The following is a 17,722-nucleotide window of genomic DNA, read 5'->3' as shown; positions in this document are numbered from 1 at the left end:
GCCAGCATTGTTTCAGAAATAGACCAATCATTAATTAATTGAATGCCAGCATTGTTTCAGTCTGTGTCCCTCCCCTGCCACCGGATTCAGCCGGGACCCCAAAATTCACCCCAAAATGACCGGAAGCCAAATCGGCTAAAAGCTAATGTGGCTACCGTCTTTTTATAAGTCATCAGTTAATGTTGTAACCACGAGGTAGCGGCAATTTACTAATGAGCCGCTAACATCCCGGTTTTGAGCCAACACCTCAATCTGAGAAAGGATTCAGAGAAAAAGGCGTTTGAAGATTGCGGTCATAATGGCAGTGGATGAGGGGGAATCATTTCATTGACGGACGGACCACTTCCAGTTTATCTCCTAGCAACGGAGACGCTGACAGACGGTAGCATAGCGCGATCTCTTTCTGAATTAATAGAAATCAATAAATGACGAGATTCTCGTCATGGGCACAACCCTAGTTGTGAGCTTTGTAAAGGTCGGCTATTCACCGGCACACGACAAGTACGAGTCAGACTTTTAATAGGAAAGGCCTTTTCCTCAGAGGTTTAAGATGGAGATGATGATGATGATGAAGATTCAGTCCAGCATCTTGGGGTTCCGCTGCCAGGCTATAGTCCCTGGGCCTGGTTCTGGGTCCGGTGGCTCATGGCTCGGTTGAAAGCCATCCGCACGGCTTTGCGAACAGAAGCGGAGCGGCCCTCCGTCAACTTGATTCTGTCTATAGTCTTGTGGAGGCCAAAAGGAACCACCTTGGATCTAGGAAGCCATTGCCTGAGGGGGGAAAAAAACAGAGATGGTTATAATTCACCCGTTGTCAAGTCCCGCCCATGGTTGTGCCCCTCTTCGCACCCATTGGTTGTCGTTTCGTGGTTGGACAAAAATCCTCTCTCTCCATCCACTACAATTGAAATAAGGTGTTTTTCGGTTGCTTCGTATTGATATTCTGTGCACATTCAATTCTTATTTTAAACGTGGCGTCAGTAAAAAGGAACATCACAGGTGCAGCATGGTGACTGGGTTTGTTTTTAGTAGTTTCCAAAAATGATGTTTTAGCAAATTCAACATAAACCAGGCGGAATCAGGGCGGAACAAGGCAGAAAGATCCTGCTGGTTAGTCAGTCAGGGACCAATTAGAAGGCTGACAAATGGCCAATTAGCATGAAATTAACTCACTCAAGTTACGTTGAGTGATTGTTTCCAATAGAGGGAGCTCTTGGATCAACCGTATGCAACTCACTCTGAAGAACCACATGCGGAGGCCATGTGCCAGTAAGACTCCTTTTAGAGGTGTCAAAGTGAAATGTGAATTTCACCATGAGAGACCATCCAATCTTAACACTTTTTTTGGCCGGGGAATTCTTAACAAATAATGGCGCTAGAGTGCCAGCAGATGAGGCAGATTTGACTCTGAAAAGCCCCAACTTTTCCTTTACCCCACAAAACCGGGAGGCATAATCTTCCGTTCCTCACGCTGTCACCTAAAGTCTCTCTAGAGAGTCTAGAAGCATTTATATTCCAAACGAGATGCTTCCTGAAGTCAGAAATGAAGACAGAACATTGCCCTTTTGGTCAAAACCAGGGAGAGCGCCGTAGATTTAGAGTCATGGGCCATTCTAATCGGGCTGTAAACAAGGAATTGAACGGCCGTGCACACACGCAAACCACAAGGAGGTCGCTGAAGAAGGAAAGGGAAAAAAATAAAAATAATAAAAGACCTAAAGACACTTTTATACACGTCCAAGGCACTCCGTGGTTTTGATTTGTGTATACACGTCTTTAGTTTTTTCACGAACTCACAGTGAACGGCTCTCTCATTACCATCAAATATACCTTCAAATAGGGGCCGTGTGGCCTGAAAACAGTGGCGCTGGATTGAGTTAACCCATTCAGGACGGGAACTATATTTTAGCTATTGAAAAATAGCAGATCTACAAGCTCATAGTGCGGCACCCTTTGGAAAATCGTAAAAATATGTCATTAGATCTTTGAATATAAATTATTTCACAGCGAATGTTTTTAATTAAAATCTTTGCTTCCGAGTGGTCCCTGGAACATCGTATTTTCAGATGGGGGTCCACGGCCAAATACAGATACCAACTGAAATACAAAGACAAACTGATCTCAAAATGTTTAATGAAGAAGTTAAACTCTGGTTGAAATCGGGCCAGCCGCCAGAGGTGCGAACATTAATATGTTAGGCACATTTTAAAACATTTAAGTGTAATCTTGGAATGGTATTGCTTTTGTACTTGTAGGTAGATCACATTTGTATAGAAAAAGGCCTAACCAGGGACTGGGGTTGCAAATTGGCCTTGGCTACAAACAATGCAATGTTTCATGTTGTTACAACTTGATACGTTGTTAAGATATTTACCAGCTGCGCTTGTTGTCGAAGAAGTGGACGAGGAAGAGCTTCTCGTCGGACCTGTACTGCATCTGCTCTCCTGCCCTGAGAACGTCCGGAGGAGGCAGAGGGGGCAGGACTCCGTTGTGTTGACGGCGACGTGCCACCGTCCTCCTCTGTGATGTTTTGGGATCCGTGATCTGTGTTTAAGCAACAAGAACATGGGCCTGAGCGACAGCACGGCAGGCACACAACCAGCAAGGAGACGCAACAGCTGGGGAGTTTTTCCAGGTGGCTGCAGTAGCCACAAAAGCTCTCACCAGTGGAGAGACAGAAGAAACTTTAACAGGCGATCATACATACATACATAACTCATGCACACGCATGCAGCAATGAGCCCCCGCGGAAAGCCACTAAAGCCATCTCTGGACAGCTCACACACAGACACAGTCACACACACACACACACGCACACACAAGCCGATTATTTTTGCTAGCTAACAACCTGGCATGGGTGTTGTTTGGCACAAAACACGAGCTACACCACTTAACGATGAGAGGAAATGCATCATGGGTGTGAATGAGACAGACAAAAGAGAGATGGCCAGCAGCGTCTCAGGACTGAGGACACATGCGCACACTTCTCACTCACCAAGGCGGGGTAGGAGGGATATCCACTACATTTTGCCCAAACTAGTTTAAGAGGTTCCAGAGCAAATGTTGCTGAGGCGCTAGTGGGCTTCCATATATTTCCGTTGCCAACTTCTACGGGAAGCAGGAATAATGACAAGCAAGTTATGGGGGTGGGGGTTCAACTGCAAACAGACACATGGTTGGCCCCATCATGTGCACCACCTTACCCCTTACGCCCAAACGTTTTAGGCATTTCTTACAATTTTGAGAAGCATTTTAAAAATCGAGAAAATAGCTGAAATCTGCAAAAAAAATGCCTAAAAAGGTGTAGGCATGAGCGGTAAGGCGGTGCAAAAGATAGGACCAAAGAGTATAACGAGACTAAACAACCACAAAGCCATGCATACAGGATAGGGTAAATATAACAACACCACTCACACAACAACACACATAGATAGGCCTAAAACAGACATTAGAAAAGGTATGGTCACATATTAGAAAAATATGCCATTTGGATTAGGTCTTGTGAATTAAAGGGATATTTCACTTGTGGGGATCATTTTAACATCTACTCAAGCTTTTGTGTGCACATATATATTCTTTTGTTGCTTCATTCAGTATTTCGTTTTTTGATAATAAGGGGCATATCCTTGTATTTGTAATTCAAAATACATTTTTTTATTAAAAAATAACGAAAGAAAAGACGCGATTGAAATAGCACGCCTGCTCATGCATTTAGGACTATATCAGTCACTAGAACGCAGGGTGTGCGTTTTAAGTGGAGCTTAAGGTTAGAATGGATTTGTAAAGTATGGCATGGTGTCTCTTAACATGAACTTCAAATATTGAATCAAGCAAATTAATAATAAAAAAAGACTGAATAAAACAAATACGTAATGAAATAAAATACATAATGTTCAGGACGCTGGCATAACTGGCTTTTATTCTGTGACACATTTAATGAAGTGAAATACCCATTCAAAGAAGCAAAGTGAGTTGCCAAAACTTGCCATGGAGTACTTTAGCTCTGCTGTTAGTAACAGAGTGAAAGGTGAACCAACTGATGGACTGTGAAAAGTGCTCGTCTTGACCGGACGATGACAAAACAGCATGTTAACCCATTCTGACCTGAGATCAGATTCATACGAGGTTTCCACTGGACATACACTGGTCTGATTGACCCATTCTGACCTGAGATCAGATTCTAAAAAATGTCAGTCATTCTTCGATTTTTCAAGAATAGCAGACCTACAAGCTCGTAGCGCACCACTCGGTGGCGCGCTATGAGCTTGTAGGTCTGCTATTTTTCAATAGCTAAAGCATAACATGATGCTAACACCAAAATGGGTGCCCGGTCAGAATGGGTTAAGGCAATGCAACTGGGGCAAAACGGGCGTCAGAAAAGGGCCCAGAACTTGGTTGTGCACGTTGTCATGCACCAAAGGAAACATCCCATATCGTCTCTGTCGGGTGGAATACCCATACGTCTAAAAGTGGAACTTTCCGTGATTCAAAAGTAGCAAATCTACAAGCTCAAATCTGGATCTGCTACTTCCGATGCTTTAGTGTGACACTGTAGTATGATATCCATGGCAGTAATTACGAAAGCACAAGTAAAAATACGGAGATGAGGGGGTTTCTGCCCGAGAGCAACGATATCCAAGCTTAGCGATGTGTTTTGAGCATGTAAGTCTATCGTACATGCGTGATAATGGAACGCAGTTAAATATAAACCGTTAAGAAATCCAAATGTCCCATTTTTTAAATGTCCCAGAATATATTTTTTTGTTTTAAACTGCATATGAAAAGGCCTGTATGAATGAGGGTAAACTATATGAAAAAATGTAAAGTCAGCTATTGTATCATGTATGCATTTATCCATCCACCCTTAGTGCTTAATTTCTATTTCATTGCATGACCGTTTCAACAACAACAAAAACGTATAAACGTAAAGTCTGAGTGAAATAGTTTCGTGACAATGTTTTCTCTCTCTTCATCAGCACGCTAAAATATGTATCGGAAAATATTATAGGTTAGAAATAAGCTGCGTAGTGGCAAACATGCTGAGCTTGTAGTCCGTCTCTCGCTTGTAATGTTTGTAACCAATTATTGGTTCAGAAACACAGTACAGCCTTCTGTTTCAGACTGAAACTTTGCACGCCCACTTTAAGGGAATAGCCACAGAAAAAAAAATCAATACGTAGATTACGCACAATACGCACCTATACCTAGTCATTCAGATTTGGTGTAGAGGGGGGGAAAAGGAGCAGACCAAACTACCGCCTAGTTAACGTGGCCGGTTTTACATGCCGACCAAAAAACTAAGGCCATGCTTGTAGGTATATTAAGCATTTGTAGATATCATCCTTTGTCCATTCTAAATAGTAAGGTTGAATAGTATGCAAACTTAAAACCAGCCTCACCAAAACAAATACACATGTGAGAATAGAGGCACATGGCCATTTGGATATTATCAAGCATTCATGCAGAGTAAAGCATTCGTTAATGGTGTTAACAGGAAATTACTCAATGAATAACTTTGCCTCTTGGATTTGAAAAGGTTTGGGTCTGAATTTATAAAAAGTCAAAAGATGTTAATAATGGCTCACCTGATGCGATCTTGGCTGCTTTGGTGGGCTCCCCGTTCTCAGTACAGGTGACCAGAGTGCTCTTATCGTCCACAGTGCTACGGCGCGTCACAGCCGGCCTCCCCTTGCCACTTTTAGGCATGACAACAGTGCTGGAGGATATGGAGGGGCACAGACGGGACAATCAGCCGAAAAGCCACAGAGCCAAAACTACTAGTAACTGGTGTACCGACCATGGTATTACTGTGCTTAACTGACCAGCCAACTGGCCTGACCTGAACCCCACAGAGAATCTAGGTTGTATTGTCAAGGTGTGAGACATGAGACTGAACAATACAAATGATTTACGGCTGTTATTAACGCAAACCTGGGCTTCCATAACACATCAACAGTGCCACAGACTGATCACCTCCATGCCACGCCCCATTGATGAAATAATTTCTTCAAAAGTAGCTCAGACCAAGAATTAACTGCATACATTAATATACTTTTCAGATGGTTGACATTTCTCGTTTAAAAAAAATCATTCTAATTCATTGATAGGATTTTTAGATTTTCATGAGCTGTACGCCATAAGAGATTAAAACAAAAAAAAGGTTTTAAATACTTCACTTTATGCACAATTAATATATATAGAATATATGAAAGTTTCACTTTATGAATTTTATTACAGAAGAAAATGTACTTTTACAAAATATTCTAATTCAGTGAGATGGAGCTGTAGCTATTGAAAAATAGCAGATATACAAGCTTGTAGATCCGCTATTTTTTTAAATCGTGAAAATGTGGGGCAAATCTTTGAATATATATTCTTTCAGAGCAAACCTTTTGAACTCAAATCTTTTTTTTTTTAAATAGTTCACAATATAAATTCAGCGTGAAAATGATTGTGGCAATTATTATGCAAAAGTATTTTTCGATCCTCTCAACTAATTGCGACACGTACCTTGTGCTACTCTGCACGCTCCCGCAAGAGGAGATGCTGGACTCGGAAGCGCAGCGTCGACGCGGTTCTAGTGGCCTGCCGGGAGCAGACCTGCTGTCCTTAACCACGAAACCGTTCGCTATTCCTGGACAAAATTAAATAAAAATAACCAAAAAACGTTATGAGACACTCATAACACCTAAAAGTTCCCTTCCAACAGAGCTAAAAACTATGAGATCAACTATTATCAGTCAGTGCACAGGGATCTGGTAACGGGTCCAACCGTGAGGGCGTGAGGAACCGTTTTGAATCACACCGTCAGTGACACTGATATGTGGACTTCACGTCTGGTATTTAATTACAATACCAGTGGTTCTGAGACTTTTTCAATTTTAAGGACCACCATAACTAAAATTCACAAATGGACAGTGTTCAGCTAGTTCAGTTCACAGTTCAGAAATTTAATAATGAACTCGTTCAGGTCATCATCCACATTTTTAATGGTTTCATGGTTCCCATTATAGTTCTTTTTCGTTTTTTTATTTTTTTATTATTGCCACAGCCCAGAATCAAGTCTGCTATGAACTCCAACCTTTGGGATTAATAAAGTGACAACTTTTACAATATCTATTCTCCATTACCATTATCCAAATTAATTCCTTGGAAATAATAGCTCTTTTGTAATGTGAAATGCCAGCAAATTCTTAATGCTTTTCCTTGTCTTTTATGGGCACACTTGTGAAAGCTGCATGCTTTTATTGTGAAGGCAAAGGTTTCTGAATGTTCTCGTTTCTCACAGCCTTATCTCCGCGTGTTGAAAATAGCTGATCTACAAGCTCACAACACGAGTTGTGAGCTTATAGATCATCTATTTTCACGGAACACGTACAACGAAGAATAAATCAGGCATTACTGCACTTCACTAGTCTGTGGGAGCCGGAGGGAGTTGTATTTTGTTGGCCGTTCAGGGCGATGTGGATACAACACATACCTCCTCGACACAAAAATTGGAAGCTATTTTTCGTGGCACATTATGTTTAATGAAACAACAAGTTTCCTCAGTGTCGGGAGTTGGGATGTTCTGTGTCTGCTCAGCACCTTGCCTCACCAGGCTTTCCACCTAGTGTCTGCTGCCTGTCTGTCTACCTGCATGACAGGATCATCATGCAGATGCGTGCCGCTCGCTCCAGTGAAATTGTACGGCTGAGAATGATTAGTTAATTTGTGTCGGATAAGGACTTATTGGTGGGTTTTCCACTAGATATTAAGGCCTGTTTAGGGTGTGTTTTAGTGCCAGGAATTTCGCCTGGAAGGCTTTATGGAAACACTCACTCTTGAACGAAGTTGAACGTGAGAAAGTGACGTTCATACACGCCAGAAATGAACTCGTTCACACTGACGTTCATCAGGCAGAAATACAGTGCGTTCAGTTCACGTTTACCCAAAATATGAACACGTTCATGAACGATCGTTCTTTGAACACGTTCGGGTACAACACTGCAAATGGAAGGGTGCATTTGTTTTTTTTTGTTTTTTTACACTCTCAAGAGGTACAGACCTGTAAGGATCCATTTGGAACACCCTCAAGTAATGTTTTTTAACCCTCTTATTACCAGCCTTAAATCACATCTTTTTGTGGCTTAGGCCAGATTTGGCGACTTTTTGAATGACAATAGAAATATGTGCGATATGAGCACAATATCACCAAATATCTAATTTTCAAGCTGCATTTCTTCACTTTACAAATAAATTAGAACCATGTCTCTAGCATGTTCCATCGTTTACTTATAGCACTTATAGCAAAAATGAAGCATTTTAGTTCACTGAAACCAAGGTGTATTAAAATGCTTATTAATAAATAATGGCAAATGCTAGAAAGAAGATTTTTATATCATTGTAAACTACAGACTTGCAGCTTCAAAATGAGACAATCTGTGACATTGTGGTCACATCTCACATTTTTAGATTGCCATTAGATTGCTGGCCAACGCCAGCCAATTCTGGCGAAATCCCCATTTCTTAATTCATCATTTTTATGCAAAAATAAACTTCTGCGTTAAAATACAATCACGCCATCTTTTAGATTAATTTTCAAGTAGTACCCCACGATTTACACCAGATGGCGGGAACGTACCATTATGCTGAAAATCTCTAAAATGTGTCAACTGGTATAATACTTCAAAATGACATAAACAACCAATGAAAGATTGTCCCCTACAAGATAGCCTCACTCTGTGGGAATGCTAGGCTAACAATAGCTTCATCATAAGTTAGTCTAAAATCACCCAAATCGAGCCCAGAAGATCCCAAAATATCAGATTTTTTGCCGCGATTCACATAGAGACGGCGCGCGTGCACGATAGTGCACGATCGCGCGGATTTCGGCCGGTTTTTAGTAGATTACATAAAAATAAAAAATAAAATGCAAAAAAATCGGAAAAGAATGATAATTTTATTAATTTTTTTTGGAATTATTGTCTACCACGTCCACAACGTCCTTGGCCTTGAGGGATTAGTTGATAGCACGTCAAAAAACACGTCGTTGGCCATAAGCGGGTTAACATAGTGGAATCGTTAGTGGGAACAATTAACTGGAATTGTGAAAATCGTAAAGGATCCCAACCACATAGTATGAAATGAATCAGGCTTGGGTTTAATGGACGACATACCTGTGTCAAGGCGTTTGATGGGAGACTCCTCCTCCTCCTCCTCATGATCTCCACTGTTGCTCCGTGTTCTCTTCCTGGGCAGGAGGAGGGTCTCCAGTCTGGGAATCACCACCGAGAGGAAGGTCTTGGCACCGAGGGACGTCGGGGAGCCCGGCAATGACGAGGTTTCAACCATCTTGGGGGGTTTCTGCGGGCTGACACTCTTGGACTTGCGGAAGAGGATGTTGGTCCGTCTGTTGCGGGAGGCGGGGGGAGTGACGGGGGCTTCAGCGAGCACGGAGGTGGCCACGACGCCGAGGTCGTCGGAGGAAAGCAGCATTGAGTGTGGAGGAATATGCCCGTTGGGAGTGGTTTCCCGGGGAGCTGAGGTAGTAGCAGTCTTGGGCTCGCTGACGTCGGTCTTCTGGTTCCTTTCCACTCGGGACTGAGCGGGCTTGAGTGCGGGTGGCGGTTCTTTCGAGGTGCTGACCGGTTCTTCCACATGCGGTGGTAAGTTCAATGGCTCTAGTTTAGGCGGAGGAGGCAATACTTTTTCTTCTGGGAAGATAAAAAAATAAATAAAAAGACACAAGGAAGATGAATTGGGTCGCTTTGTTCCCTGGCGTCATTACAGCAGCCAATAATTTACAGTAAAAATGTTTCTTTCCCCAGCTAAAGTAGTTAATATGGCATCACAATTATTTTAACCAATTTAACCATCTTATACTTTGTATATTAAACAAGAAATGATCACATAGTGATATTTGTCAGGTGAAAGAAGCGACGTCTCCGTCGTGTTCTCCCGCCCCCCATATTAGTCCGATTATGATTTTAGTAACGTGTGCGTTTGTGTGTCACAACCACGCGCCTCGCGGCCGTCGTTTGCGTTCGTTCGTCTCCGACGTTCTGTGTGTGGTTCAATGACTGGCTTTGCATTGGCTGCACTGCGCTGTTTCAGCCGCGTTTGGTTTGAAGTTATATCGAGTGACGTTCGAACATTGCAAACGTGTAAAATAATTGTACTATGCGTCGTTTAGTTCAACCCGTGAGTGTGATCATGCTTCTCTGCTGCGTTTCTCTGCACCGTCTGTCTGCAGCATGCGTGGCTGCGTGGCCCAGAGGCCGATGGCTTTGCCATCCCATTGGCTAGAAGCAGCCAATCACGATCTTGTCGACTAGGTGGTGATCTTGTCGTCTACATTTCATGAGCGGTTTCACCTGACAAAAATAGCAGATATACAAGCTCACAGCGCATCACTTTGTGCCATATGAGCTTGAAGATCTGGCATTTTGAATAAATTGTGCAAATCTTATATTTTTAAAGCAATTCTTGGGGTACAGGCTTGTTCCGACACACCAAAGTTCCGACAGTCATTAGACCGACAACCTACCCCAAACCCTAACCTATGTCGGGAACGACGGGTGATTTCCACATGTCGGACCTTCAGTGTGTCATATAAGTGTGCGCACACCATTTTTCTAAGGCACATATCCTTGATATGACAAGGTTTGAGAACCACACACATCACACAAAGAGGTTTGTCAAATTCTGTTTCAGACTAACTTCCTCACGGAGCCTTAGCTTCAAACATCCAGATGTCAGTGGCCAGGTCTTTACCTTCCTCTGGTGAGCAGTGAACAGTGGTGGTTGTTTCGGACAGTGGTTTTCCCTCTGGTTCTCTGCGTAAAAGGCAGGGTTCTGGTTCTGGGGGCTGGGTGGTGGTGGTCGTCGTCGCTGCTGCTGCTGCTGCTGCTGCTGCCGCCGCCGCGAGGCGTTGCCTTCTCATCCTCAGGCTTATCTCGCTTCGCACTTCCGTGATGGTCTTTTTGAGCAGCTTGAGGCGCTTGTTGCGCGAGGGGCTGTGCCTCATGGCTGCGCTGAGGTCCAGCTTCTCCAGCAGCTCTCTCAGCTGCTCCTCCAGCGTCATGTGCTGCCGGTTGGCCGGGTTCAGCAGCTTGTCCACTGCAATTGACGGGACAGCGTTAGTATGGCTTGGCTAGTGCACAGACACGTACACATGTCATGTGATAAGCTAGTGTGATAATTGACCCCAATCGCTAAATACCACCCAAAGCGATTGTCCAATGCTAGTTTAGCAACAGTTGCTAAGCTGGCATATGGTTTGGCACTCTTCCCCTCACCTGTCATAGCCGTCAATGTTATTTTGCCCACACACACACACACACACACACACACACAATAATTTGCAACATTAATAGCAATTATAGGAATACCAGTATAACGCGATGATGACTATGAACCAGCAACACATTCCATGTACCCAGAAAACTGCTCTTTTTCTCAAGCTGCAATCTGAACTCCGCTGTAGCCATACCCGAGATAACAAGATTAATTAAATAATGCACAGGTAGCCAGGGACAAGATCCCGGGATTTGATAAATTAGCCTTAATCCAGAGTTTAATTCTTCATTGCTAAACACTGCTAGCGTCCATGTAAGAAACAGCCAAAATCCCTGCGTGCACGCCGTCTTCATTGGCATTATGGCTCATAATGAGATGAAGTAGGCATGATCGAAGCCTAATAAAACACATACTGTGGAACTTTTTATTTTTTCATCGTGGAGGATGCTTTATTCTAAGAACTGGGATGGACATTTTTGCAAAAAACATTTTTTTTTGCCGTCCATCCATTTACAGATCTATAATTCGATCTCATTAGCTTACCATCCTCCCAGGAGAAGGGTGGGGGGGCATCTGGCTTGGGGAGCTCGGGGAGGTGTAAGCCACTGGGGAAGTCAAAGCCGATGCGCTCCGCCTCTCGCCGTGCCTTTCGGATGATGGCCCCACCGTGGTCCTGCATCCGCAGCCCGTTCCTGTGGAAGAACGTGTCCTTGGCGTTGTACTTCATGCAGTTGAAGATGATGAGGTCGAAGTCGGCCTCGAACTCCTCCATGTTGCTGTAGGCGTGCTCGTCGATGCGCTTCCTCATGGTGGAGAAGTCCATGGGCTTCTTCACGTGGTCCAGATAGTCAGGAACCTGAGAGCCACAAGGAGACATTCATTTTGAAAACAAACGGGGAAAAAAACCAAAAAGAAACGTGTAGGATAGGAATGCACCGATAAGGACATTACTGGCTGATTCAGATGTTTAATTTTAAATGCCGATAACACACACACACACACACACACACACACACACACACACACACACACACACACACACACACACACACACACACACACACACACACACACACACACACACACACACACACACACACACACACACACACACACACACACACACACACACACACACACACACACACACACACACACACACACACACACACACACACACACACACACACTAAAGACCAGGGGCACACATGCAATAGCTTAAATTAAGTGGTCAGATGGGTGGGCACTGGGCAGGGAACGCTTTCGAGATTAGGCGTGCCAAGTATGACGCTAAACCAAATAATTGTGTAGTGCTTGCTACCTGGTAATATCTGAATAGGTACGTGTGCAGTGGTGTGGCCCGTTTGTAAAACAGCAACTACTGACCTCTGTGATGCTGACAGGCTGAGTAAAGATTCTGTAGGTGTCCTTCTCTTGCAGTTGGTTCAGAACCGCCCTGAGCAGAATGTTGAATGGAGTGAGCTGGACCTCTAATACTGATTGCTGGAGCTTCATCTGCAGGCCAAAAAGAAACAAACAGAAAAGATCAGTTGTGGCCTATGGGCCGTGGCTCAGCGGTTCAGGCACCTTGGCCGGTAGTCCGAGTCTGGCAGTGTGCCGCGGGTTCGACTATAAGATAAAGGCGAAAGCCGCAAAAGAAAACATTAAAAAAAAAAAAGATTAGTTGTTTCAAAGATAGTGTCTGGAACAACACCTCCTGAATGCTATAGTCTGAAACTACACCTGCTAAATGCTAGAGTCTGGAACTACACAAAAATATCTTCCCATTATATTTCAAATTTCTGATAAGCAAGCTATATTATGCTTTGATTATTTCTATTTATATTAGGACACATTTCCACAACTGTGAATACAACAGCAGCGGGGAGGAGGCGTCACATCCACTCTATCCTCCGATCATTTTCAGATGATTTACGTTGCTCCAGAACATATGGCGGAAGGATTTGACTAAACATTGTGAGAGTTGCGGTCTGGCATGGTGAGACTACAATAACAAGACTGGGATGATGATGATAATGACGACGACGACGACTGTGGAACTTCACCTCTTCTCGTTTTAGCTTCTCCCTCTTCCTGATGAGCTCCAGCAGCAGGCGGGCACGCTCCAGGTCGTGGCGGAGACGATGCCACTCTTTCAGTTGCTCCTTCAGTGCTTGATTACTCTCCGCCCTGCATTCCTGCTGTGGAGGCTGAGGAGGAGCCTAAACAAGGGGGAAAAAAAACACAAGCACGTTTTGTGTTTGTGTCACAAAAACAAAACCCCTGTGGTGATGAGGTGTGCAATGTGCATAGTTGTGTGTGCGTTACTGTGCAATGTGGTGGAAGTGTTGGGTTTCATGACAGGACTAACCGGCTGCTGCTGCTGCTTTGTTTTCTGAGGCTGGGGGTTGCTGGCCTGGAGTCGTCTGATTAGTGGCACGTTGTTTCTCGACTGCCTCTTGAGCACCCAGTAGCTTAGGACGCGCTCCACGAACGGCCTCTTCCTGTAGACAGACACCTGATTGAGGATCGTGTCCAAACTGGGCAGGGAGAGATACAGAAACCAGTCAGAGAAGGTTGAAGAGAGCAAACGTGATATGGCAATAGAGAGATAAAAGGTTAAAGACAAGAGAGGCAGAGTGAGATACTGATAAGAAATGTTCAGACTGGAGACATAATTCACGTGGAATATCTCACAACCGAAATATGTATGTATGTGCAACTTGTGAAACAGTGTGAAAGGAGGCCCCCACACTACCGCTGTTTCCTAAACAATTACCACAATATGTGCAATGACGTTTTAGTAATATTGTTCGTGCTGTTAGTTCTACATACTGCAAACCACTGGTGAAGACATCAACAGATTGAGGCTTAAAGCTTTGCTTCTATATGGAATATAACTATTCAGATTTAAGATATGCTTTCTGACCATATTGCTACTGCTGGGTTTGACCACTTCAAATACTCTAATCTTAAAATAATAACTCTAAACAAAACAGCCCATCTACAAGCTCTCAATGTGTCACAGAAGATGCGTTGATAGCTTGTAGATAGGCTATTTTCTCTGCGCAACATGCTTCCATAGACAGAGGACAAGACATGCTGATGGCTTCTAGGAATTCAAATGACTAAAGTTCTCAGTTGCCTTGACTGATTTCCATCTATAAATTCATAATGGTTACGCTTGCTCGCCTTGCCCGTCACGAGCCTTGTCATCAGCCCTACCTTGAGGCCGTTATGCTGGGTCCAGAGCTGCTGGCAGGAGCTTCAGGTTCTGGTTCCGGCTCTTCCCGTTTACACCGCTTCTTCTGCCATCCTTTTAACCCGTTGCTACCCCTTTTCCCCCCTCGCTTGTGGCGAGCGGTCGGTTTCGAGTGGGTGTCCTCGTAGACGGTGAGGGGTCTCTTGTCGCAGCCTTCGGGCGTGTGGGCGCAGCAATACGCAGTCTTTTTTACTGTGAACGACGCGGAGCCCGACTCCGTCGCCTCTTTCACCGGCTCCATCTTCATATAGAGCCCAGCCTTTTGGGCACAGCTGACGTGGAAGGCCGTGTAACAGTTCTGTTTGTGGCACTGGATGCAGGCCCCCGTCCCTTTCTCCTTGCAGAGGCAACAGGTGAGCTTCCAGCGGGCGGGCGGGATGTTGCTCACGCCATCGATGGGCTCGATGAAGACGGTGTCGGAGAAGCCCACCTCGGGCACCCACAGGGCGCACGCCACGTGTCCCCAGCGGTCGTCGTCCGTCTTCTTCAGGGCGCCGCCCCGGTTCGGACAGAAGACGCAGTTGGCGGGTCGAGACGGGCACTGGAGGCAGTGTCGGCACAGCCACTGGCCCTCGGGGATGTAGGGCACGCCGTAGCACTCCTGGTGCACGGCGATGTTGCACGAGTCGCAGAAGAGGATGACGTTGCTGTCGGCGCCGTCGCCGTCCATGCAGACGCAGCAGACGGCGTCCTCGTCCACCAGCGACTGCAGCTGGGCCTGGCCCTGTGTGGCGAGGTGGGACTCCTTCTCGAAGCGGTCCATGAGGAACTCAAAGAGGTTGTAGGACACCTGGCTGGTGCCCTCGCTCTTCCTCTTCTCGTTGATCAGCTCCAGCCAGGCGAAGTCCTCCTCGTCCATGTCGTACTCCACCTCCTCGTCCAGCTCATCCTCCGTCTTCTCCGTGTACTTGAAGTATGCCACCGGCCTCCGAGGCACCCCCGGCAGGTTGTGCTCCACCGTGCGGAACTTGGGTTCCAACAGCTTGCTTCCCCCGCCGCCGCCGCTTCCTTGGTGGTGGCCGGTGCCTCCGCCAACGCCGCCGGTGGTGGTGCCGGTGGTGACGAGCGCGGCCGTCAGCGCCGCATTCTTCTTCTGCTGGCTGTTTTTGAGGCGCACGGAGCGCACCAGAACCTGTTGTGGCTTCTCGTTGTTCTCCTTGTTGCTGTTGCACTCCAGGATCTCCTGGGCAGTGGGGTCGTCGTCCTTGATGACGTCCAGCTTGTCGAAGATGCTGAGCCGGTGCACACGGCCGTCCACCTCCAGCTCCACGATGCGCTGGGCCTGGGCATAGGTCAGCGTCTCCCGGTTGGGCGAAGGCTTGATGGGCGAAGAGTCCCGCTTCGCCTTCGGCATGGCAACATGGTTGTTATGTCGACCTTTTTTCTTCATCCTGAAGGCCTATAGTAGCACCCTGAAAGTGTGGGGATGGAATCTGATTAACCAACATAGCTATAATATAATATATGTATATATATTTTTTTTTACTGATCATGTCTTTGAGCAACAACCATGATAAACTAAATTATCACCTTTGCATGCTATTTTTGTCTTAGCCAAGTTAAACAGTAACCGTGACTTGAGTATGTATACGGACAAGCTTTTAGCAAGACCAGCCTTGACAACTGGCCTGTGCCAACTGCCAAGCAACACAAATCTAAACGGATATGCTGCTGTTATCTGATGATTCATTACGTAAAGTTGCCTCACTAAACAGAAGCAAAAAGCAGACAATACTAGTAATTAAGACAAATTTTATATAAACAGTAAGATAGTTTAACACACACACACTTATTTTCTTCTCTCTCTCTCTCTCTCTCTCTCTCTCTCTCTCTCTCTCTCTATGTGTCTGTACTCTCGATCAGAGTTATGTATACATTGTGTGATATTTATTTATTTTGTTTACTATTTTGGTGTCAACGAGTTGGCACAGGAAATATAATGTATTTAGTGTATTGTGTCTGAATAATCCCGTAAGGGATGGGCTGTGAAAGGCAGCCAGAAAGTTAAAACCATTCATTCATATACTAATTATTATGCCAAATAATGCGCAGTTGACGAGACAACGCAGTTGCAACGTCAAATCAATATACTTTAAATGGCAATAAATGTATCGGTTGTGGTGGCAACAACTTGCAGACAGCTGCCTGATACAGTACAGTAGTTGGTGGCAACAACTTGCAGACAGCTGATACAGTACAGTAGTAACATGACAGCCAGGGGGTCAAAACAAACCGTTACAGACAAACAGCCTAGCCCGCCCCGAGGAGGGGAACTCATGTTAATGTCGTTTCTAGCAGAAACAATAATTTAAATGTATTTAGCAAAAGCCAATTAAGCCATCGAACTAAACGAGGGGGAAAAAAGGTCTTGAGGTTATTATTTATGCTAAATAATTATGGTAAATATTAAATGGCCGTATTTCTGTAGTGGGGTCAGTAAAGCAGAATTAAAGGTCTGACTCTAGTCTGCGGCCTCTCTGCTCTCTCTCAGGAAGCTAACGCTTTAGAACTCCACCACCGGGCTTAAAAGGCACGCTAGCTAAGGGGACAAAGTCTCGCGTAGCCAAGCTATTGCTATTGAAAGTCAACAGGGCCGACTCTCTGTCCACGCGAGAGGACACTCCGTCCAACACACAAACCCGTGAGCTAAGCTAAAATAGCTTACCCGGCTAGCTAACCCCAGAGAGGAGGAAGGGAACTAATATGGCGATCAACAAAACAAGAATCTATGAGACTCCGTTGACAAAACGAGTGTTTTTCTCCAACAGCCGCGCCGCGTTCCGCCGCTCCGACGCCCCCGCCCCGCGACGGGGGGTCTGATAATAGCGTGAGCAGTCAAAACAAAGCGCGCTTACCTTTATTTGTCCAATAAATCGACTTTGTAAGAAGAAAAAAAGCTTGCGAAGCAGCAATGGCGGCGACCGACGGACGTTGGCCCTGCAGAGCAGCAAATCCACATTCAAGTTGCGATCATCCAAAACGGGGCACGAAATTATTGTGGTTGTTAACGCCGATAAAGTCTAAATAATAGTCCGACGTCGATGATCCCGTCGGCATGGATGTTTTTGTGTTTGGTAACAGGGAGTAAATAGTAAACGATGTTGAGATCAGCGGTAGGCAGTCCAGTCCACAGCCCCGACCTAGCTTCTCTTTTCACCCACCAACAACAATGCGGTTGTG

At 45.1% G+C, this 17,722-nt stretch overlaps 1 protein-coding gene across 1 annotated transcript; it reads right to left on the bottom strand.

Annotated features, from left to right (window-relative positions):
* Window positions 1-623: 623 nt before the first annotated feature.
* Window positions 624-17,688, bottom strand: LOC308314011 (bromodomain-containing protein 1-like). The gene is made up of 12 exons (XM_080761383.1): window positions 17,398-17,688; window positions 14,506-15,954; window positions 13,652-13,820; window positions 13,347-13,502; window positions 12,667-12,795; window positions 11,824-12,136; window positions 10,756-11,100; window positions 9,159-9,695; window positions 6,511-6,634; window positions 5,586-5,716; window positions 2,375-2,544; window positions 624-771 (listed from the first exon to the last, which is right to left on the bottom strand). Exons 2-12 carry the CDS (start codon window positions 15,930-15,932, stop codon window positions 757-759), a joined length of 3,516 nt encoding a protein of 1,171 aa, XP_080617509.1. The 5' UTR covers window positions 15,933-15,954; window positions 17,398-17,688; the 3' UTR covers window positions 624-756.
* Window positions 17,689-17,722: the final 34 nt, after the last annotated feature.

The sequence above is a fragment of the Protomyctophum bolini genome (assembly GCF_963924005.1).
Source record: "Protomyctophum bolini genome assembly, chromosome: 4".
NCBI classification, from domain to species: Eukaryota; Metazoa; Chordata; class Actinopteri; order Myctophiformes; family Myctophidae; genus Protomyctophum; species Protomyctophum bolini.
Note: the sequence above shows the minus strand (reverse complement) of the source record. Positions and strands in the feature narration are given on the sequence as shown.

Bases quoted from the DNA above. Each gene is read 5' to 3' on its own strand.
- LOC308314011 (XM_080761383.1), bottom strand. From the start codon at position 15,932: ATGAAGAAAAAAGGTCGACATAACAACCATGTTGCCATGCCGAAGGCG. The intron at 12,796-13,346 runs GTGAAGTTCCAC...TTTGGCCTGCAG, and splicing joins AGAAGCTAAAACGAGAAGAG to ATGAAGCTCCAGCAATCAGT. The intron at 2,545-5,585 runs GTGAGCCATTAT...GCTTAAACACAG, and splicing joins AGCAGCCAAGATCGCATCAG to ATCACGGATCCCAAAACATC.